Raw genomic sequence first — 24,751 nt, 5'->3', positions numbered from 1 at the left:
GAGATGCTTGGTCCTTCGCATGGAATTTTAGAAAATAACACGTTTTGTTGTTTGATTTTTAATTTATACATGTTCTAGATAAAAGTCAATGTCTAATTAAAATAATGATAACAATGGTAATTTTTTCCAATTTGTTAGGTATTGGTTTAATTGCAATTCTATTGCAAATCCACCCCAAAAAATGTTGCTTGCAATGAATATCGAAAAATAAAACAAGCACAACATTTTTTTTTATTTATCAAAATCGAATGTAAGATAGCAGAAATATGATATTTAATTCAAAATTTTCACTTACTTTGCAGAAAACAGTTTATGCACAACTATTGATGTGTAAATGAGAGAGTCAATGATGTATCCCACTCACCATTCTTCTTGTTATTTATTGTCTGAATTATACAATATTTCATTTTCATCGATGTGACAATGAGGACCAACTTGACTGAACCATAAGATGTTAAACAATGGTAATTCTTCATGTTCAGGGAGGAATAAACATGTTTTTTTCCAGGACAGTGATATAACAGAATAAAAAAAAAAACCTAAAACGATGAGTGGGTGACGGCATCAGTCACCTCATTTGCACACCAACCAGGAAGTGCATAACTGTCTTGTGAAATTTCGCGAAACTATCACTATACTTTCTTATTTTACATCCACCCGATTTCGATGAATTTTTCTTTGTTATACTTATTAGCTTTCCCTCTTTTATTCAAATCAACTTTTTGTTGGGGTGGACTTGTCCTTTAATTGTAATGACACGAGAATGTGCATTTTAAAAAGCAAATTGGCACTCGTTAAAAAATAAAGCATGAAATGAAAGGGGCACAGAAAAGTGACATTTTCTTGTAATAGGGGCACTTTATGTGCCACAAAAAGTGGGTGACATTCTTTCTCCTACCCCTGACATTTCCATGGCCTGAGTGAAATGGATTCATTACCGATTTTGTTTTAATTATTATTTAAACATTCTTTGTTTCTTCTAGGATCAATGGTCAACGAATGTATAATTTAATATTCATTTAAATATGTCACTAAAGTTCAAACTTCAAATTTACAGAGCTTTTTTCTTAATGAGACCCCATATAGAAAGCGTTTCATGAAAGCAGTTGTCGGAAAATGTACCCTTGGGGGCCTTGACCCCCCAGGCCCCCCCCCACACACAATAAAAAAACAAATCACGTCCAGGAAATAAAGAAGGAAAAATAAAAGATTATTTTTCTGAATATTGATATGTCAAAATTAATCATTAAATTTGATTTTTCTTATAAAACTTGTCCATTTTTTTTTTGAAGAAGATGTTTATTTAGTTATACAAACATTTACTTTAAAGTAGGCAAAATGATTTTAATAGTTTATGAAAGGGCCGCGGAATGGTTGTGCAAGTGATGGACTGACCATGCGAAAAATCATAATTGGATGGTAATTTTTATGCGGGGCTGTGGCGGCCCCTGTATAACATATTGTTGAAATGCTTCTCATACAGCGCTTTATAATAAATGGGCGACACAAAAAATGGTCCCCTTTCATGCAACTATTTTTCAAGAAGTTATATAGATATAACCGCTAGATGGCGCTAAAGCTAAATAAATTTTTGATCACCAGGAAAAACGCAAATGGAAGTTGAAACATGGCAGCGCCCATCGAAGCTAGAGAGCAGTCATCGTCTGACGATTATTACGCTATTCTAAACGTCAGGAGAGAGGTGAGTCTTGTAGAAAGTCGTCAGTGTGAAACTTTGATTTTTTGTGATGATAAATTTCGGCAATTAATCATAGTGACTGACAAAAAGGAGAGTCAAATAATGAATTAAAAGAGTCCAAATGTGATCGTGCCCAGTCCCTGGATATTGTGTGTAATTTTCCGTACATGCGAGTGAAGGGATGGAATCACGATTCCGTGAAATATGTATGTGATTAGCACATTAGATAAATAGCTTATGATGTGCACGTTTATTGTATTTGTGAAGCAATGGGGGTTTGTATTCTTCTCTTTAAGTTGTAATCAGGCTTTTTGATGATGAATGAATATCTCTTGGGAAGACTTCCTTTGTTTGGCGACAGCCACCCAAAATTGAAATTAAAAATAAGATAGCGATGTCACAATACGCATAGCGGGCGGAAATCATATCTGCCAATGTAGTAATTGATGCTTTTAAATCCGCTTCAATTGAAGCGATACGAACTGTAAAATATTTTTAAAATACATATTTAGCATGAATACATACCCTATTTTCATATTATCCCTATTATTTTGCAGTTTAATGATTTTACTTTGACGAATTTTCGACTTTTTCGACATCGTTTCGATCATTCGACGATGTTTGCCGATCCGCCATTTTGGATTTGAGGATTATGGGGTAGCTATGGATATAGGTAAATTTGGGTATTTTCCATGTTTTTGATGGAATTATGGGTACCGGAAATAGAAAGAGGAAGATTTTTTGCATCGGAAATCATAGATTCCTGTTTGCTCAACGCCGGGGAAACCTTCCGAAATCCGACGTAATCTTGAGTTTCAAGGCAAAAATCCAGAAAAAAGTGGGTTTTTATGCAAATATCTCTGATATATAGACCCTCAGAAGAAAAACAAAGACAATGTGTTGTTCATAAAGTTATATTTAATGCTAAAATGTTGAAGTTTTTTCACCAAGTTACTGCGCCTTCCTGCGCAAAGCAATTTTGTAAGGGTATCACATAAGCCTATTTATAGGAAAACGATCGACGAAAATAGAATTGGCCCTGCATTCAAGGGCTCTTTTCATGTTTTTGTAGTCATTACCATTGAAATGCAAACTTATTTTGATAATTATGAGACATTTCTAGCAAACAGAAATTTATCTAAATATTGAATTTAGGAAACAATTTTTTTTGCAAAAAATACATTTTGTTTTAAATTATGTTACCTATATTTTAATGGTACAGGCAAACCCGCCGTATTTTTTTACATTGTGCACATGCGCACTAACTTTTGGACCGTATTATTTTGGTTATAGGGGGGAGATTTCAAGTTAAAGCAGAGGTAGTGGTAATATCAATAAATTTGTTTTGTACTTTATTAAACCATTTGGGGAGCTTCCAGAAATAATGTCCAGAATTTTTTTTTTTCTTGTGAGTCATTACAGGAACAAGTACAATAAGAAATACCAAGTCCAGTATTCATTTAAGATATTTAATGGATAGATTTTTCTAGAATCTAGATCGCCTGACTAGGGCTAGTTCTTTTTCTCTAACATATTGAGGTGATATTGATAAGAGGATAAAAGTATATTTGTTGTGGAATTGTAGTTTTAGTAGTTTATGATTAAAACAATACTATTTGGTACCGAATGATAATTTTCCAAAAACTGAACATTCTTTTATATTCTTATTATAGATCTAAATACCTTTGTTTTTACTTATGGCCATTATACTTATAACATCACAAACACTTTCTTTTACTTTTTTTTCATTTTTTAACACCACCTAAGGCTAATGCTAATGCTCAATAATTCTTTTCTTCATATTCTTTCTCTCTCAACCACTGGCAAATCATTCGCATTCCTCATTCTCACTTCATCCTTGGCAATGCATGGTAACTTGATTCCTGCACTATCACTTGACACTTTCCTTGGCATGCTTTGAAATCATCCTTCACATCTTGCACCACATACTCATTTCATCTTGCTAAATTTAAATCCTTTATGGATCTTTCCTTGGCATGCTTACAAATGCACATCACATCTTGCTCAATTATCATCCCTCCATATTTTAATACATGTAACCAGTGGAGCCCCCCAGGAATCAAATCAATCCAATATCCAACTGTTAGAGTTGTCTAAAGGTCAAGTACTTGAGTATAGAAGGGAAAATGGCAATGATGAGTGTGCAAAATGGTTGCAATCAACTTATTTGAGCAAATGGGGGTTGAATCTTGTGCAACATTGTCAGCCTTCAAAGAAAGTGTTAAAGCCCTCTTTCGTGCATTCCAAAAAGAAAATAAAAATAAATCCCGCAAAACAGATGGGCACGAAAGCTTCCTCTCATCTCCTTACGAGTTTCCTGGGAAACCAGCTGTGACAAGAAAACGTAAACGTAAATGTTGACCACGATATGGATGTTGAAGCTGGTCCAACAGTGGCATCAGTTCTGCATGTACATCAATGGAAGAAAAGTATAATAAAATAGGTCAATTAAATACATCTCTTGAAGAGAAGACAAATGAGCTTGATGCTGCAAGGAATAAAATTGAACACCTCTCCTCCCAGCTGCAAAACTTAAAAATTCAAGAAACTTGTCATTCTTTATCCAATTTCAATATTCTTTTTTCACATTTATTGTCTGATTTTTTGTCTATTTATTCACACCATAATTGTTTCGGCCTTGAGTACCCCTTTAAGGAAAAAAGTGTCTAGATCTACAGCTTATGTACAAGCATTTTATATACCTTATGATAAATTGATGATCACTATGTTGGATTTGCATAATTGCTTATTCAGAACCTTTTTTTCCCTGACCGTAGTTGTACATGTACATGTATTTTCATAAAACTAAGAGAAATGAATATTCATTATGCATGATCTACTCATTTGCATACTAACTTCACATCATACTGATTAATACCATCATAGTTGACCCTTGCCTTGCAATCTATTTCTAGATCATATTTTTAAAACTTTTGATCACTCTTGAGAATTTCAGGTAATATTTTCTCAATGAATAATCGTTGACAGGTGCTTTTTTTAATATGCGCATAATTAATGAGCCATAATTTGCATAATGTATGTAACTGTTAAAAAATCGTAACCTTAAATTGTAGAGGAGGTCATACTGATCAATATGAGGTGCAGCTTGATATGGTTTGCCTGTTTTTTTATTTTTCATGTGACATCCCTAAATAAGACGACGGTTCAAAATAATCTAGGGTCTAACTTAATTTAGGAGTCTAGTCTCTAGACGTCTAGACTAAAAAAACGTGTGCGCGTGCGGCGGGGGCTGGTGTGCGTAGCCTGGAGGCGTCTGGGGATTAAATTATTTCTACCCTGTAGGCTTACTCTCCATGACGCCTGGCATGGCAATGCATTGGGCCACACGTCACACGAAGGAGAGTTTTTGGAGAAAACAATGTTGCTCCAAAATACTTGATTTGTTTAACATGCTTATCACAGTTAAGGATGCAATGATGATGTTTTTTATATACTGTCATATACTTCTTCATCATTGACGTCTTGAATCCCTTTCCATAGAGCCTTACGAGAACCAAGTAAATGAAATTCATTTAAAAAAAAAAAATCCTGTAATTGGTCGTGATTTAATTTATCTCTACACCTAATGCGTAGGAAGGTTTAAAAAAAGGAAAAAAAGTGAGAAATAAAGGTTTCTTACCAGACCGATGTCGCGTAGACCCCTCGATCCACATGTATTACTGATGTAAACAACGCAAATACATAACCCTTGAACCGCTTATGTATTACATACTTCCGGTTAGCGTTGCCGTTCTAAAGATTAATTTATAGATAAAAATTATTATTTTACAAATAATAAAATATATTACCTGATTATAAATAATTGACATAATACTGCTAATTATTCGTAATCACATAATGTATTTTATTATTTGTAAAATAATATTTTTATCTATAAATTGTTCTTCAAAAAGGCATTGCGCACCGGAAGTACATAATACATAAGCGGTACAAGGGTCGAAGCCATTGTATTTGCATTGGTCTGAAAACTGAGAATTCACTGAAACTACATGCCATAGTTTACTTTTATCCTTTTCAAAATGGCTATGGAGTATGGATAAGGTGAACTGAAATTGAAATGATTTAATTGAAATTCATGCAGAGATGCCAAGTTCAAAGACCAGCTATTCGTGAGATTTTCTGTGAATCTGAGTGAGATCACAGACTATGTGTACAATGTATATGGGGATAGGCTGTGATAGTTGCGTGAGACAGAGATTTGACGGGATGAACAAGAGTCCAAAATGCTTGAGTCTCACGCATAATGCGTGAGACTTGGTAGCTCTGTTCATGCATTTCATATCTCTTTCTCTAAAAAGAAAAATATAGCATACATTGAGTTTAAATCAAATTATTCCATAACAAATAAAACAAAACAACATATTGACAAATTGTAAAGTTTAAAACAACAAAATAGACAAGGTATTGAATGGGATGGAGTAAAGAGCCATTGGCCTTTCATTGCTACTCCCAGAGTTTTTACTAACCATTACTGAAAATCTTCCAATCAATCTTATGACATATGAAACAATGGTTTGCTGGAATTTGTTATTTTAAGTACCAGTAGAAGTGGACTATAAAACCTAAATTATAGCCTTGCAGAATTGAAAGTTTATTGGCAATGGGTGGTTATTTAGAGTGCATCAATATCAGATCTACATGTAGAGCCCAATTCATAAAATTGGTTACAATAACAAATTATGAATAACAATTACAATCTACTGAAATCATCCAATTTGATTGGCTGCTAGTGAACTTGTTACAGAAATTTTGCATTTGTTATTATAAAAAGTCTTGATGAAATAGGTCCGCAAACAGACAACTGAGTACATGACAATGTATCCTTGTTATTATTGTTCATGAAGGCTGACCAGGATGAACTGAAGGCTGCCTATAGACGCATGTGTATGCTGTATCACCCTGATAAACATAGTTTGGATGCAGACAAGGAAACGGCAGAGGCCATCTTTAACAACGTTCAAGAAGCGTATACAGGTACAGTGTAAACAAAGTATTTTAAGTGATAGAGAGTGTCACATTTGATGTTGTATTACAGTAAAACATAAGGTCCGTATTCTGAAGTCAGGTTTAACTTAAACTCAGGTTTAAAGTTGTAGTTCAAGTATGGATAGCCAATTGTTGCATAAATCACTAATGGTAGAGATATCATATTTCAGCTCATTTGGCTCAGAAATCATTGATAATTGTCTAGTAAGTACAAATAGATGATTGTCTTGACCATCGCTGGACCAGGAAGAGCACAGTAAACATAAAAAACATACAACTTAAAAACTTTTTGATACTTTTGGCTTCCCATACTTAAACCACAACTTTAAACCTGAGATTAAGTTAAACTTGACTTCAGAATACGGGCCAAAAAGTATGCATGACTTTAGAAGATAAAAGAACAATAAGCAATTTGTTTTGATGTTGATGAGGGCTGCAGCTCATATGGGGAAAATAAGATTTTGAATTAATAATATCAATAATATTGATAAAAAATAGTCAGTTTTTATATAGTGTATAACACATGCATGTATTAAATAGGTCTCTATGCACTTCAGAAAATAAAGGAAAGAGAAAGATGTGTTGGTGAGTTCACTTACATGTACGCCATTGAATTGAGGTACAGTCTGAATAAGTAGGTTTGAAGGGAATGTTATTCAGGTATAAAGAATGTAAGACTTCAATTTTATCCAAAATTGATTGAAACAAGCATGTCCCAATTTTGTTCATGCTTTTGTCTGTCAATTTGTTTCCAAACCTGTAAAGGAAATAGTTCAATGTTGCAGCCTAATTTTGATATTCACCATCTTCTGTTCTGTAATTAAGTGTGTCCATATGCCAATCACTGGACTGTATGGGGAAGCACATATTACCAATGTGTGTGAATCTTCATTTCATATGATATGCAACCTCAGACGTATACAAAAATACTTTGACGATGAAAGCATGAAAACAATTGTCCATGCATGCATTATTAGTAAGGAAGATTATTGTAGTGGTTTGCTGAATGGGCTCCCCTCGTCTCAAACCGGGCGTCTTCAGCGAGTACAGAATGCATGTGCACGGCTGATTTGGGGTCGATCTAGATTTTCAAGGATCACCCCTGTCTTAAAAGGTCTGCACTGGCTTCCAGTTCACCAACAAATATCTTTCAAAATTTTGTTAATTGTATACAAGGCACTAATATATCCAACTCCATCCCACATAATATATGTAGGATCAGTCTCCAGTGGGTTAAATATGTGACATAGACTATTACTGCACATACAGTTAAATATGCTTTCTGTGACAACATAAGGTAGTATTTTGCACAAACATATTTTCACAGTACTTTACTTTTTTTATTTTGAATATGTATTTGATGATGCTCAATATTTTTATATGTGTATTATTATGAGTATGTATTTTATTTCATGTCACATTTCAGTTCTTAATGACCCAACAAAGAGGGCCATCTATGATGTATATGGCAAGAAGGGACTTGAAGCAGACTGGGACCTGGTCCCAAGAACCAGGAGTCCTCGGGAGATCAGAGAAGAGTTTGAGAGGCTTGAAAAACTGCGGGAAGAAAGGCGGCTTCAACAAAGCACAAATCCAAGGGTAAAAACTTTTGCAACACCAAAGAGAAAATCTGTTCCCAGACAATTTCGTTTAGGAGAAAATAAAAGCAAGCACAATGCTGAATATTTCATCTAAATCAAGTGCAGAATGAGAAAGTTGTGACATTTAAAACATCTCATTTATAATTTTTCACAAAACATTTGTATGCACAATATGGATGATATGCAAATGTGTGTCACAGTTTTACTACTTTCTTGTTTTATTACCTGTATCTGATATATTGAAGAGAAACTCAAGCATTAAGCTGAAAATTTCATCAAAATTGTAGGAAAAATAAGCAAGCTGTGACATTTTAAACTTTTGCTTGTTTTCACAAAACAGTCATTATTGTTTTTTTTATTATTAACTAGTATCAGATTCTGAACCATTTTGATTCTAATCTGCTAAGTGATCTTTGTAGACTCCCATTCGATTGCAAAGTTTATGATATAGGATAATGGAAATATTGAGAGTAACAAATGAAAAGGATGATCAAACTTTGCTCCAATCTATGAAAGGATGATTCTAACACATGAATATTTGTTTTTCACAGGGAGTTATCCTGGTAGGAATCGATGCTACTGATGTCTTTGATCATTATGAAGGATACGATGAAGAGCATAGGTGAGTGAAAACCTTGAATTGAGGTCTATCTGCTTGAAGAGGTGTGTCTCGGTGGTTGGGTAAAGATGGATAGATTTCTTCTTCATACAGTAAAAAAAACAAATTTAATTAACTACCCGGAGAGACATTTGCTGAACACCTGTCTGAAGAATACTTCAGGCAGCATCTGCATTTCACTTTCAGCTCTGATCTGGGTCTTTAAGTACTTCCCAACAATTACATTTTTTTTCCTGCTAGATTTTCCACCTGGATGGGAAGTTCCTAAATTTCCTGGGAAAATGCCAACCCTGGAAAATGTAGCACTGACAAATTGACAGTTGTGGTCTGAAGAAGCCTCCCAAAATGTAGAAGGTGAAAATCTCATGAAGGATTTTATCTTTGAGGCTACCTGACTGCTTTCATATTGTAATTGTGTAACCCTGACTGCTTTTTGGCATGTGTCTGTAGTCCAAGCTACACGAGGGAAGTTACAAATTGATGCAGAGGTCTGAGGTTCGATCCCCGGTCACGTCTTTCGGATGGTGACATTAAAGATCAGTCTCAGATGTAAATAATCATATCTGAATGATACAGGTCTGAAAAAAAACTTATACACACCTGTGATCAAAGGAATCGAGAGACATATACCTGATATTTGTACTTATTGTTCCTTTATACCTACAGTGTATCCCTGGTTATTGCATTGAGTAGTTTTATAACTAAAAAAGCCATCATAGGTGAATAGAATAATACAATGATTATGGTTACCTCTTTATTTTGTCATTTTTCATTCTTTCTCTCCATGATCACACCTAACCCTTTAGCGGTGTACCTTCGATAGAGATCAAGAGTATGTCTATATCACAGTCCCTGGACGCTCCTTTGAATACCTCCGACACCGCAAGCTTCTCTGGTAACCTCGTCACTCAGAACGGCAATGGTCAGGGCAGTATCACTGGCTCTATCAGGAGAGTGACATCCCCACAGTCGTGGGGAGAGGTGGGTATAAAAGATGAATCCTGCCTACCAATATTTGATCGACTGCAATACTGCGTTTGGAAATGAATTGCAACAGATCTGTCGTTACCTTAAATAGATGTACTGACTGGGTTTACCCCTTAAATTGTCAGTGAACGGGGCAGCTAGAGGGCACTGGGTTCCGCATGATGATTGGCTGATGGATGGGTTGGGGTGAATGAACCAGATGTGAAATTATTATTATTATTATTATTCTTACATTGTACTTGTTCATGGTTCTTGTGTAGTACTTATATAAATTTCTATAAAATATAATTTTTACATTGTAAAAGAGAACTGTTGCTCAGCTAGCGCCATGAGCGTCTACTGATATACAAATATACACTATTATTATTATTATTATTATTATTCCAAATGTATGCTTGATTAGATGAATATGAATAGTCAAATAGTGAGATTGAAATAAATGTTACATCATCATTTACCTTTTTGTTTAATAGAGAAAAGACCCAATTGATTTCAGATTGTCATTATATCAGATCAGTTTTGCTTTCATCTACCATCTGAATTAATTTGGATTACATTCTCATCATGACTACCAGTAATCTGTTACAAATGTATATGTAGTGCATTTTGTGACTTAGGCCCGTATTCTGAGGTCAGGTTTAACTTAGACCATGGTCTAACTCAGCGCTAAAAATATGGGAAGCTAAAAGTGTCAACATTTTTAATTAAGTTGTATGTTTCTTATGTTTACTATGCTCTTTCCTGATTCATAGATGGTGAAGACAATCATCTATTTATATTTCCTAGAAAATTATTCATTTGAGAGCCAAATGAGCTGAAATATGATAACTCAACCGTCAAGGATTTATGTAAAAATCGGCTGTCCATACTTAAACTACAAACCCGACTTCAGAATATGGGCCTTACTGTTTAAAACCTGAGTCAAATATTTTTAATCAATCTTTGTACCCTGTTTGCACCTGTGATAGTAGAAAAAAAATTGATATTAATGTTTTATTTTTTTTTCATTTACTAGTTACAAGTATCTGGTGGGTCAGGTCCATCATTTGCATTGAAATACTTCAGGCATATAACAAAGAGAAGGTAAGTTAGACAATTACCACATGGGCACTAGTATTCAACCTGGCATAATTCAAAGATTTTGACATATTCCCCCAAATATTTAGAAATAGGGAATGTATCTTAATTTCTTACCTTTGTTATTTCCAAGGTAATCTGTTGTCTGTATTTTCTTTATCAATCTGTCGACTGTAATGCGCGGAGGATCGAATTATGTGGCAATGGCCTTTTGCACTGAATGACACTAGTATTCAACCTAGTGAGGATAGATAGCAAATCTCAAAAGGGTTTAGATTGCTAAATTAGATCTAGATATATGTAAGACTCTGGCTTTGATTAATTCCCTGTTTGGCCTCATCTCAAATTGCCTAGTCCATAGTCGGATGGGACAAGGGCAGATTGAGAGACGGCCATCTTTCATCGCTAGGTTGAATACTAGTGCCTAGGGATTGAATACTAGTGCCAAACCCATCGCTGTATAACTCGATCGCCCGCGCACACAGTCGACTGGTTGAAGAAAAAAGTAACGGAAAAAGAATTACCAGCATTTGCTCTTGGAAATAAGACCGGTCTAAAATTCAGGTAAATTCTATATTTCTAAATATTTGAGGAAACTCTCCAAACGGGTTGAATACTAGTGCCTTTACGGTAGATCATATACAGCCTGACTTTGACAAAAGGAACCAAGTGACTGAGAAGAATGTGTTTATATTCTACATATTGATTTCTTCTTCCAAGAGAAATTAAAAAAAAACCCCACTGACCCTGCAATTAGATACTGCAGGTTCATTGTCTTGAAAATACAGTGCCATCATATGGAAGCGCCGTGGTGCAGTGGTTCCGACTCTCGCCTCGTAAACAGGGTCGTGTGTTTGAATCCCACAGCGGTCTAGCGTCCTTTGGCAAGGCGTTAATCCACATTGCACTCTCGACCCAGGTGCTAAATGGGTACCCGGTAGGATGCGAAAGATATTGTATGTTTGAATTTGCCAGCGCCATAATGAGGCTGCGATGAATGCCACGAATGCTCCCCAGGGAGTGGAAATAGTGCACTTTTTGTGCGGGATTGAAATGAATCTAATGACCGGGGTAATAATATGCTGTAAAATACTTTGAGCTGATCTGGGATAAGCACTATATAAAAATTGGCTATTATTATTATCTGTGAAAATGGCAGACGCCAGGCAGAAAACTAATTTTTCTCTTTTTTGGGCTACTTTTCACAATCGACTACCTAACACTGCAACATTGGATAAGCTTTAACATTTTAGTGAATGGGGGATTTCGTTTGCTCTTTTTGAGCGTTTTGGTTCACCCCGAGCACCGTGTAACTTTTTCCCTGACAGACACATTTTACTGTTTTACCCGATATAACACTTTGTTTTTAGCTCCATTCAGTCAAAGTTAACCAGTATAAGTTTGATATAAAGATTAATAAGCAGACAAGTCCTTTGCTTCCACTGCTAGATGACCAATAAGCCGTTGACGAACAGAAACCTTGTTTTTCAAAATGTACAAATTTTCAGAATAGCTCCTAAAAAATGTATTCTCGATTTTTTTTAAATTTTGTCCACTTTGATATTTTCTGTTTTAATGTAACAATGTTTAACAGTTCACTTTTGATAGTTCCCTTTATATGTTTATATTGCATAAGAGAAAAGCTCTGGCAATTTTTTTTGCCAGAGTTTTTCAGTGTGTAAAGTGTCAATGGGATAATTTTGTTTGCCAGAGTTTTTTCTGGCAAAAGATCTCTACAACAGGCTCCAGAGTCCTGTAGCACAAAGGTTGGCGATTAATAGCACGCTTGATTTCCACGATTGATTGTACATTGTGTTCGCCGAAATCAATCGTAGAAAAATGTCCGACGATGATTGCTAAGCTTTGTGTTACGGCCCCTGATCTTTTGAATAAATCCGTTCTTGAGGAAGATCTTATTAAAATATTGAAAATTGGTCACTCAATCATGACTCTATTCAGAGTTATATTTGGTACTTTATATATGGGAATAATGGATTGATGATTATTGTTTCGATTTCAGCTTTGCAACTTGCTCAGGTTTATTCCAAGTAACACGCACAGGAGCTGTGGCGCCTGGACTTGTGTTAGGTAAGTAGTTTATATACCAGGTACCCTCTTGTACACTTTGGATGAATCCAAGTTAATTTAAGCTATGGAAAGCCAGTGGCATTATAATTTTGTCATCTGGAGGACATCCACTCTTGCATATGGCTATAACCAATTACATATGTTCGAGCATATTTCATCACTCAAGCTATGACTGCACAAACATCTTCTTTATTAAAAATCATTTGAGTCTCTGACTATCCATAGCCGAGTATTGTTTTGAATAATTGCAAAGATACAAGGGGAAGATCGGACGCTTCAGCAATTTTTTTAAATGCTCTATAAATGCTTATAGGGAAGGGCGCCCAACAGCGTTGAGTAAGTAAACCTTTGCCATATCGGCACGCGACTGTGTATAAAACATATGGGGGAAAATGAGAGAGTGGAGTTTGGAGACAGCTCAAGGGTCGCTCGTGAAAATATTTCCATATTTTATTACCAAGAAACATCTGAAATATATTCATCTCAAATCTAAGGGGGAAAAATTGAAGAAAAAAAATTGAAATGTAAAAATAGTCTATCCCTTCAACCCTTCACCATTTCTCTCATATGTTTTGTACACAACCATCTCGCGATACGCAAAGATAAAAAAAGGTTGTTACTTACTCAACGCTGTGGGGCGCTCTTCCCAAGCGTTTCATTACGCGGTCTATGTACTGTCCGATCTTCCCTTGTAGTATCTTTGATCATTGACACCCATGGGTATGTGGTAGGGTCTGATGTGTTCTGGTAGTATTATGTCTCCACCCACTGTTTTCATTCTTGTGGTAACTCCAGAACCGTTCGATGGTTCAACTCCAAACTTGGTCCTAGTATGCAGATGGGAGTGAGTGTGTTCAGATCAGTTTTGGTTGTCTTGAGGTCATTAGGTCACAGAGTTCATTAGATTCCTGAAAATCTAGTTCTTTTTGTGAGAAATCAAGAACCATGATTTGTAGCTATCAATTTCAAACATGGCTCATGTAGGTACATGGGAGTGATAGTGATCTTGGGATTATTTCATGAAAGGACTTGCAAGACGTTTTGGGACAGTGATTTTCCGTTTCAAAAAATTTCCTTTTCCGTTTCAGAAAATCTTTAATTCCTTTTACGGCATGTCAGAAAACGGAAATTCCGTTTCCCCATAGACTTTGTACACACGGAAAAGTGACAATTCCGTTTACCCATCCAGTAGCAATAACACAAGTTAACGCTCGCGCTGGTCAAAATTTGGATCTGTCACTGTACCAACAACGCAGTAGAATCCGCTGTAATCGGATCTATGCGGGCACAAAAAATATTTTGATACATATATCTAACATGAATACATCCTCACCTTTCACATTTCTAGCATTATTTCACTGTTGAATGAACTTTTATAGATAATTTTGGGGGGTTTTGGACATCGTTTCGAGCAGTCAACGATTTCATTCTATCCGCCATTTTGGATTTCAAGATCATGCTATACATTTTCAAATGTAGAGGGCAGCAAAACACGACCTGCATGTGAATGTTTTGGATACGGCCGATCGACCGTAACCTGCCAGAGCGGCCGGGAAGGACCGGGGCGAGGGGTACGATCGGGTGTGAAGGAGTGAAGAGCAGTCACGATGTGTTGATTTTGTTGTGATTGTGGTGAAGTGAGATCGTGTTTTGTGAGGTTTTGTGGCCATTTAATATTCATATTTTGTTGAGATTTTGGAGTAATTTATGTTGCTGTTCTGTGTATTTTGAGGAAAAATATGTTTTCCGTGATTTTCCGTTTGAAATGCCACTTTCCGTTTCAAAAGGCCATTTCCGTGAATTCCTTCCGTTAGACGTTTTATCTGACAAGTCTTGTTTTTTCTGACAGTTACTATAGTAACAGTGCCTCTCAGCCAATCAGAATCAGTAAAAGTTGTCAGATGTGATAACTTGTCAGACGAAAATGTTGATGAAACTTTCCCCAGATTTAATTTTTGGGATTCACAAAGTCAAAGATGACAGAGGTCATTAAACTAATTTAGAAGCTGGATGTGTAATATTTTCTTGATCTGGCAGTGGCGGGGGCATACATGTAAATCCTGACTTTGTGCAGCCGAAAAGTCCAGTAATATCTCGTTTTAGGCATCCCACAGATTGATCCACTGCACATTCACTTTCAGATAAATGATGCTTGTAAATAACGATAATAATAATGTCAAACTTTACCCAGGGTAGCCACTGCAGTTCCAAAAACTGTACTCCCAGTGGGGCCTGCTTAACATGATGTTATTATTACCCCGGCTTAAGCATGTCTACCTTGATCGGGTGCTCGAGCATTCAAGGAATTTCTTCCTACCGGGTACCCATTCACCTCACCTGGGTCGAGTGCAGCACAATGTGGGTAAATTTCTTGCTGAAGAAAAACATGCCATGGCTTGGAATCAAACCCACGTCCCTCAGATTAAAAGGAGAGAGTCATAAGCACTAGACCACGGCGCCACCCGCAATGATGAAGAAGACGTTCCAACTCTCCTTACTCCTCCATATTTTGTGTCTTTATAGTTGGTGCTAGGCAGTTAGATCGAAATACCATGGGCTACCTTACGTGGAAGGCCGGTCTACAATCTTCCATGAATTCAATGGTAGTAAGAGATACCAAAGAAAGCAACATCTCCTGCCAACTTCAGGTAACTTTCACCTCTTCATCATAAAATACTTCTTAGTAGATCCCCAAATACCTGTATTATAATGTTGGTATTTAACTGCTCTTTGACAAGTTCTGATGAAAAGACAAATAGGAATAATAGGCATTGTATTGTGCCATCCATCAAGAAACAATCTATTCTGAGCAGCATTGTTATTATTATTAGTACCTCGGCTTCAGCTCGAGCTGCCTTTCAGCGCTCGTGCATTCAAGGAATTAATCCTGCTGGGTACCCATTCACCTCACCTGGATGGAGTGCAGCACAGTGTGGATAAATTTCTTGCTGAAGGAAACCATGCCATGGCTAGGATTCGAACCCACTGCCCTCTGAAAGGCAAGAGTCAGAACCACTAGGCCAGGATATGCTCACCAATATTACACTTAGTCACCATGTTAAGAAATATCTATTATTTCTATTAGCTTACTTTTCAATTTATTGCTGGGTGCCAGAGCTTTAAGACTCTTTATCTTCTATTCGGCTCTCTCGATGATAAAACATATCTTTGTTTGATGTTTAAATCTGACTCTGTTCATAATTTCTTTTACATTTTTTTAAAGGTATTTTTTGTAATATTGTATATTGTTGTGGAAATAAATTATTTGATTATAAGGATAAAACACAAAGAGAGTCTGTTCCATCATATTCATTTATAAACATCAGAATTGTTTTATATTCTATTTTTTAACAGCTTGGAATTCCTAATACATTTGCCAGTCTTTCCTATACCAAGAAGTTTGTTGAAAGTGAAGGCAGAATGACAGCTTCTATCAAGTAAGTGAAAGTACCACAATTATTTGTTTAGCTTTCTGAGTCAGCCTCCCCCCCCCTGTAATGCAATCATCCAACAGGGTGGAAGGGTAGATAATACTCCCTCTGTCATCTATAATAACAATTGCTAATAGCCCAGTTAATTGACTTGAAGCCCTATATTTTAACCCAGGGGGTTGGAAGTGTTTAAAGATCAAGTCCACCCCAGAAAAATGTTGATTTGATTATATAGAGAACAATCAAACTAGCATCAAAATGGGATGTTAATAAGAAGTTATGAAATTTTAAAGTTTCTCTTGATTTTCACAAAACAGTGATATGCACAAATCAGTGACATGCACATGAGGCAGTCGATGATGTCCTTCACTCACTATTTCTTTTGTTTTTTATTGTTTGAATTATACACCATTTCATTTTTTCAGATATTAAATGAAGGACCAACCTGATCGAACAATATAGTATTAAACAATGCTAATTCCATATGTTCTGGGAGGAATTAATCATTGTTTCATTTGACAATAAGGAGAAAATTAGAATATTTCATAATTAAGATAATAAAATACAAAAGAAATAGTGAGTTGATGACATCATCAGTCTCCTCATTTGCATATCAATCAGGATGTGCATATAGCTGTTTTGCGAAATTAAGCAAAACTTTAAAATGTCATAACTTTCTTTTTTTACAACTGATTTTGATGAAATTTTCAGTGTTATTCTTGTTGGATTTTTCTCTTTTTATTCAAATCAACTTTTAATTGGGGTAGACTTGTCATTTAATTAAAGTTGCCAGTACAGGCCAGGTTATCAGCACTGACAATTTCAGTGAAACCCTTAGTTATGATTGGCTCAGAAGCACTGGCCTCGGACTGTTACTATGGTAACTGTCGGAGAAAGACATCTTGTCCGTGCTGAAAACTTTCATGAAATAGTTCCCAGATTACAAAAAAAGAGGATGTTTTTTCAAATATACTAATTTGCTATGCTATAACAAAATACTACAGCCTTGACACTTCAAATGCTTCTTTCAAAATCAGATAAGAATATGGAGCTTTAGATTTCTCATCCATAACAACGTGTTAATGATATGCCAGACCCAGACTGCTTTAAAGTTTCATTGAAATAATTCAGACTTGCTTGAAATTATATTCATTATCATTACCCCATCTTTTCCTGGTGTAGCTAACACAGAAGGCAACATGTGGGACCACACTATATAAGGACAGGCATTTTATTTAGTAATTATTTTGATCTTCATTTGCTCATTACTCTGTTATTGTACATTTTCCTGAAAAAAATTGTTTGGCAGATATAATTAATAGTTTTATAATTCTATGCATATTTTGTAAAATTTTAAAAACTTTTTATTTTATGTTGTGATCAGTACAAGAGTCTATCTTTAAGGGAGAGAAAATTTGATATCATGGGCTTCATTGTGAAATCTTATGGTCCCTAATATTGCTTTCAGGAAGCATTATTCTGCTTTGCTGATGTGCTTCTGTGGTTTTGTGTTTTCATTTGTAGAGCTGGAGCATTTGGTGTTCTGCTAGAGTACGGTGGCGAGAGGAAAGTTTCAAAGAATAATCGTCTTGGAGCTAAGATGAGCGTAGGTTATCCCACCGGTGTCTTTCTTAGACTACGGTAAGTCCTTAAGCATATCAAGGAATGAATTCCTGCCGGATGCCCATCAACCTCACCTGGGTTGATTTGATTGTGGCAGATGTAGATCAATGCCTTGCCAAAGGATGATTTTTAAATGTCCTTCATTTTGCCATGAAGTTCAAAATATTCTGTGAATAATTTGATTCTTTCATATGTATACATCACTTTGGTTTAGGTGCTATTATCTTTTGGTAATTTCTAACAGAGGACCTCAAGTATGCATAAAAAGAAATGTGCTAACATAGCAACTCATCTGGCTTGTCGCATAAGTCATTGCAACTGCTTTTATTCTTATTTTCAAGCCCTCCTCCCCTGATATGGCTACTGTAAGATACAGTGCTCTGGAATTTGGATTCATCTATATTTCAGAATACATATCTTCTGGGAATGAGAACTTAAAATGTTATCCTTTTTTTTCTTCAGAGCAAGCAGAGCGAATCAGACAATTGTATTCCCGATCCACCTCTCTCAAGAAATAAGCCCCCAAGCAATTTTCTACGGCACTGTAGCACCTTTAGCTGTCTACTGGATCATCAAGGTTCTTGTGGTTAATCCATATCTACAGAAACAGAAAGAGAAGTATGTCATGCATTGAAGACAATTGAGAATGTCTTCTATTAAACAGGGATGTAGTCAGGGTGGCTGGAGAAAACTTTCTCCCATAGACTTTATACACCTGACTTGGGTTGAGGCCAAAGCCATGGCTGGCAAAATGTCACCTCAAGGCCTGGGCCCCATCTTACAAAGAGTTATGATTGATCCGATCAATCGTAACTCTATGGAAATCCATCAGTGTCATAATTTTTTCTACGAAAAATATCCACTGTGACCTTTGTTTAAAGAAAACAATGAATGGATGAATATACATCATAGTTAGAAAATATTTTGAACAAACATGCATAATAGATGTTGACATTGCTGGTGGTCCACAGTTGCGATTGATCAGATCAATTGTAACTCTCTCGCCTGCATAGCAGATCGAGGCTATAGGCACTGGTTTTCTGACGGCATCGGCATTGAAATCTTAAACAATGTTCAGTTTTTTAAATGTAATCTTAACTTAGATACACCTGGACTCTTTGTAAGACAGGGCTCTGGTTTGACTACATCCCTATCTGTTTTTTGTCTTTTGTTTCCGTAGATGAATCAATGGGTGTAACAAGGAATGGGATAAATTCTATAAGTAGTTCATCTTATATGTTTATTACTGAAATGCAAATATTAGATGAAAATGTGCAAAGATGGAGCAATTTAACTAAAGCAAATACTTTTTTGTCTCGCCTGCATAGCAGATCGAGGCTATAGGCACTGGTTTTCTGACGGCATCGGCATTGAAATCTTAAACAATGTTCAGTTTTTTAAATGTAATCTTAACTTAGATACACCTGGACCTATTACATAAAACTTGGACATAAGGGTAATCATGTATCACAAATCATATTGCTTGCATATAGTTTCAGGTCAAATGATATATTTTTTAGTTAATAATGGTGAGTCAAGAACTAATTTATTATTTTTTTTTACATCGATAAATTTTCTTGTTTTAGTGTTTCAAACAAGTTCAGTAATTTGTTTGAAGTTTCATGAAAAAAATTACTTATTTCTGTAAAACTAACTTTGACCGAGTCTTTTTATTTGCTTATTCCATATATCTCAGTGATGTTGAGGAGGAGAGAGCTAGGAATAAAGATGTAATTGAAACAAAGAAAAGAGAAGCTGAAGCCTCTGTAAGTAAAACAACCATTTTATTTATCATTTAAATGAACATGTTAACCCTATATAGTCAGGGGGGGGGTTTATTAACCCCCCTATTCATTTTTTGTGAAAAATATGTAATGCAGAAAGATGTTCTTTTCTTTCAAGTCTCACGCAATATTACACCATATTCATGATGTCCGTATACCTGTACATGGTTCTAAAGTTGCACATTTTGTTAGTGCATGTCAGACTCCAAATTACTCAAAAACATTTAATTTGCAGATATTGTCAAATCTGTATGTAGCCATATTTCATAAATGTTACTTTTACCTGAAATTGTTTCCATGTTATGTATGATTGAAATAATTTCATCAATGATTTCCATTTAAAACAATAAAAAACATCAAGTAAAAAACAAGGAAATACATGAGAAATATATAAAGTACTTTAGAATTAATTTTGGTACTACAATTTTTGTCTCACCTGCATAGCAGAGTGAGACTATAGGCGCCGCTTTTCCGACGGCGGCGGCGGCGTCAACATCAAATCTTAACCTGAGGTTAAGTTTTTGAAATGACATCATAACTTAGAAAGTATATGGACCTAGTTCATGAAACTTGGCCGTAAGGTTAATCAAGTATTACTGAACATCCTATTAGAGTTTCATGTCACATGACCAAGGTCAAAGGTCATTTAGGGTCAATGAACTTAGACCATGTTGGAGGAATCAACATCGAAATCTTAATCTGAGGTTAAGTTTTTGAAATGTCATCATAACTTAGAAAATATATGGACCTAGTTCATGAAACTTGGACATAATAACCAGATGCCAAAATATATCTTAAGATAGCCTTGCTTCCCATAGACCAACTCACCCTAATCTCCGTTCATCTAAAGACCCATATTTGCTTGCCATACCCAAAACTCATACAAAATCAGGTGATCGCACATTTAGTGTTACTGCTTCTAAAGAATGGAACAACATACCCACTTTCATTAAATCATCAAACTCTTCAGATCAATTCAAGAAACTTCTAAAAACATACCTCTTTTCCGATTAATTTCTTTTGAATGTATTTTTATTGGAATTATTATGTATTCTTGTTTTAAACTTGTTTGTAAACGCTGTGATATAGTTAACTATGGAGAGCATACTAAATGCTAGTTATTATTATTACATAAGGTTAATCAATTATCACTGAACATCCTGTGTGAGTTTTATGTCACATGACCAAGGTCAAAGGTCATTTAGGGTCAATGAACTTTGGCCGAATTGGGGGTATCTGTTGAATTCCCATCATAACTTTGAAAGTTTATGGATCTGATTCATGAAACATGGACATAATAGTAATCAAGCATCACTGAACATTTTGTGCAAGTTTCAGGTCTCATGATTAAGGTCAAAGGTCATTTAGGGTCAATGAACTTTGGCCGATTTGGGTGTATCTGTTGAATTACCATCATAACTTTGAAAGTTTATGGATCTGATTTATGAATCTTGGACATAAGAGTAATCAAGTATCACTGAACATCCTGTGCGAGTTTCAAGTCACATGATCAAGGTCAAAGGTCATGTAAGGCCAATGAACTTTGGCCATGTTGGGTTTTTTTGTTGAATAACCATCATATCTCTGTAAGTTTATTGGTCTAGTTCATAAAAAGTGAACATAAGAGTAACCATGTATCACTGAACATCTTGTGCGAGTTAGAGTAGTTTTCAAAGTCAGCACTGCTGCTATATTGAACCGCGTGATGCAGGTGAGACGGCCAGAGGCATTCCACTTGTTTAAAGCCCGCCTTTCTTTTTAATACAGTTATTAACTTACAAAATTTGGCATTTTTTATTAATGGACTGCTTCTCTCTCTCTCTCTAAACCTGTTTATAGGTGAGACTGATGGCAGAGATGGTAAGGCGGATCATAGAGTTTGAAACAAGTCGTCAAGGTCTCATCATCGTCCAAGCTTGGTACGGGAAGCTGATCACGACCAACAGCTCTGGTGATGATCAGCAGATGAATGGTTTAGTGATTGATGTCAAGATACCTCTGCAGTGCCAGGTTAAGGATTCAAAACTCATCTTGACAGATGTATCCAAGGTAGGAATGTTGGTAGAATCATCTCTGGATGATGAAAATGTGCAGATCTTCATCACTGCCATGGTATTCATCATCATCATCTCACCATCACTACAATTCTACAATTACTACCGCTAACATCACCACCACTAGCATTAAACCTCCATCATCATCATCATCATCACCACCATCATCATCATCATCATCATCACCATCATCACCATCATCATCATCACCATCACCATCATCATCATCATCCTTTTCATTATCATCATCATCATAATCATCATCACCATCATCATCACCATCATCATCATCATCATCATCATAATCATCCTTTTCATCATCATCATCATCATAATCATCCTTTATCATCATCATCATCACCATTGTCATCATCATCATCTCACAACCAAGAGTACTACAATTGCTAATATGCATTGTACTTAATATCACACTATTGTCAGTTGAATATTGTGGAGAAAAGAAAAAGTGAAAACACAAATTTTCCTGTAAGAGGCACCTTCCAATTTTCCATAGAAAGGTGATGCAGGATGAATATACAATGTCAGATGCAAATTATGGGTTTTATATATTTCAGTAACACCCAATCCTACATGCATTTCACTTTCCAAACTTATCATGTATTCACTCTTCCTTTATTCTTTGTAGTCGAGTCTTCCCGGTTTCTATGACCCATGTCCGGGCGAGGATAAACAGCTGAAAGTCCGTTATGAATTCCGTCAAACCCTCCATGAATGTACCATTGATGATCCAGAACAACTTAGGATACCAAGGCAATGTAAGTATCTCACTGTCTAATGCTATTTAAAAGTAAAAAAAAAAAAACACATTTCACATCTTTACATTCATGAAATGACCGTCTATTTGATATATTTCCTTGAAACTATTTAGGTTTAACATGAATGTGCACATGTGGGACTAAAATGAACGAGAATTCTAGTTTATTGTAGACATTCATATTAGTAGATCTTGTGTTCCATCAACTGAAAAACAATCTTTCAAAGTCAAGAAAGAATGGAATATTCTTCATTTTCATGATAGGTTTTCAACTAAATCAAAATAATTTCAAGTAGATATAGAAAGATAGATGGCCATTTCATGGATGTAAACTAAAGGTATGAAATGTGAAATTCAAGCAAGTTTGGGGGGTTCTTTTTTTTTCTTCATCCATTCAAACGGTTGTCAAATAGTAAAATGTTTATGCTTTTAACGGTCATTTTGAACAGTGTTTATGATGCTTTGACTCAACCCTAGTTCAAATTTTACACACAAATCCTCCGCTTCACACTTCTGAACTCCGATTACATGCTTTAACTCTTGAATAGAAGAGTTTTGTTTTGAATATTAATTGTTATCATACAATTTAGAATTTGTTTAGTCTGTAGTTTTTGCTAGCAAAAAAATGACAAAGCAAAAAAAAATTGCTTATGTGCAAATTTCTCAGCAATCATTTGGTACACATAGATATACAAAGATTTGATTTGATTGGATTGGATTCCACATGAACTTATTTTGTGGATAGAAACTACAATGTATCTTTGTATCATTTTTCGGACTAAGCAACATAATTCAGTGGTCACGAACAATAAGTGGTTGACTAATAAAAAAGTGATTTTAGAGAAGAGAAGAACATTGAAGCAGGAGTCCTATCTGAGACATTCAATTTTCTCAACTCTATTTTTCTCTCCATATCTTTCCAGCACACAAGATGGACCCAAGTTGAGGAAGGCTGATTTCTCTACCCAGTAAATACCATGTAGAAAGAGGCATTTTTACCTTTCAACAAGCCTTGCTCTGGGTTTTTATACCATCCCCTATTTCATTCAATGTGTTCAACCTGTTTGCAATGTGTCCCCAAACCAGAATTTGATTCCTTGAGAAATGCTCAATTTTTAAAGAAAATACCATTTTAGAGGAAGAAATTCATGAATCTCTCAAATTGGATATCTCAGTGATTTCATTTTATATTTTCTCCACCTAATTCATACTACCATCAAGGTTGGTAGCATGAAATGTTCTCAAACCTGCAATGCTAACATAATCTGTAAACATCTGTCACCGTTATTGAGCTTCTGACAGATGTGCGCTTAAAAGAATCCATTGCAGTATTATCATTTTGCCAGCTAATTCAATTTTAACGATAGACTCTTAAATGAATGAAGTTAGAAATGGCTTTGGCTGGTACATGTAGATTTTATGGTCTGAAAAATAATTTGGCATTATCCAACTATTGAATTGTTGATTACAGAGAAGAGTAAAGCACACAAATATAAGTACAGTTAGTATTGTACAACGCCTACTTAGCTAGTTTTACGCGAGCAAAAGGGAGACTGAATGTAAAACATTTGTACCGTTGCATATATGATGTACCATACAAAATGTACCATTGCACGGCTTTAGGAGGTGACGTCACAATACGATTCAATTCATTGCGCTCAGTAAAAAATGAAGGTGAAGTACGTGTATGGCTTGCTGGTTACATGCGCAATGCTGCCCGACGTCATGTGCACTTGTGAGATTTTCACTTTCAATATTTTTCAAATTTTAAAAAAAATTTTCAATATTTTTGCTCCCTTTTCATAGATTACTGCAGGGAAAAACTCCTTTTTTCCCATGGTATTTTCGCTAAACTCTAAGGCGTTGTACAACACAAATAGCGAATATTTTTATTCGCGCAATGGTGCGAGATTTCGCATTCAGTGAAAGAAACGCTCTATTCAACTCTGCTAACACCTCGTTGAATAGAGCATCTTTCACCTCAT

At 35.6% G+C, this 24,751-nt stretch overlaps 1 protein-coding gene across 1 annotated transcript; it reads left to right on the top strand.

Moving 5' to 3' along the window:
- Nucleotides 1-1,608: 1,608 nt before the first annotated feature.
- On the top strand, nt 1,609-23,911 carry LOC121428075 (dnaJ homolog subfamily C member 11-like). The gene is made up of 15 exons (XM_041624653.1): nt 1,609-1,702; nt 6,586-6,715; nt 8,154-8,326; nt 8,880-8,950; nt 9,754-9,928; nt 10,950-11,017; nt 13,032-13,099; nt 15,623-15,747; nt 16,454-16,536; nt 18,055-18,171; nt 18,616-18,771; nt 19,850-19,919; nt 21,777-21,986; nt 22,638-22,767; nt 23,690-23,911. Exons 1-15 carry the CDS (start codon nt 1,628-1,630, stop codon nt 23,710-23,712), a joined length of 1,674 nt encoding a protein of 557 aa, XP_041480587.1. The 5' UTR covers nt 1,609-1,627; the 3' UTR covers nt 23,713-23,911.
- Nucleotides 23,912-24,751: the final 840 nt, after the last annotated feature.

Source organism: Lytechinus variegatus, chromosome 14 (genome assembly GCF_018143015.1).
Source record: "Lytechinus variegatus isolate NC3 chromosome 14, Lvar_3.0, whole genome shotgun sequence".
Taxonomy (NCBI): Eukaryota; Metazoa; Echinodermata; class Echinoidea; order Temnopleuroida; family Toxopneustidae; genus Lytechinus; species Lytechinus variegatus.
Note: the sequence above shows the minus strand (reverse complement) of the source record. Positions and strands in the feature narration are given on the sequence as shown.

Excerpts from the sequence above, each read along its gene's own strand:
- LOC121428075 (XM_041624653.1), top strand. The coding sequence starts at position 1,628 with ATGGCAGCGCCCATCGAAGCTAGAGAGCAGTCATCGTCTGACGATTAT. Across the intron at positions 18,772-19,849 it reads CTACAGAAACAGAAAGAGAA|TGATGTTGAGGAGGAGAGAG; the intron begins GTATGTCATGCA and ends CATATATCTCAG. Across the intron at positions 19,920-21,776 it reads AAAGAGAAGCTGAAGCCTCT|GTGAGACTGATGGCAGAGAT; the intron begins GTAAGTAAAACA and ends ACCTGTTTATAG.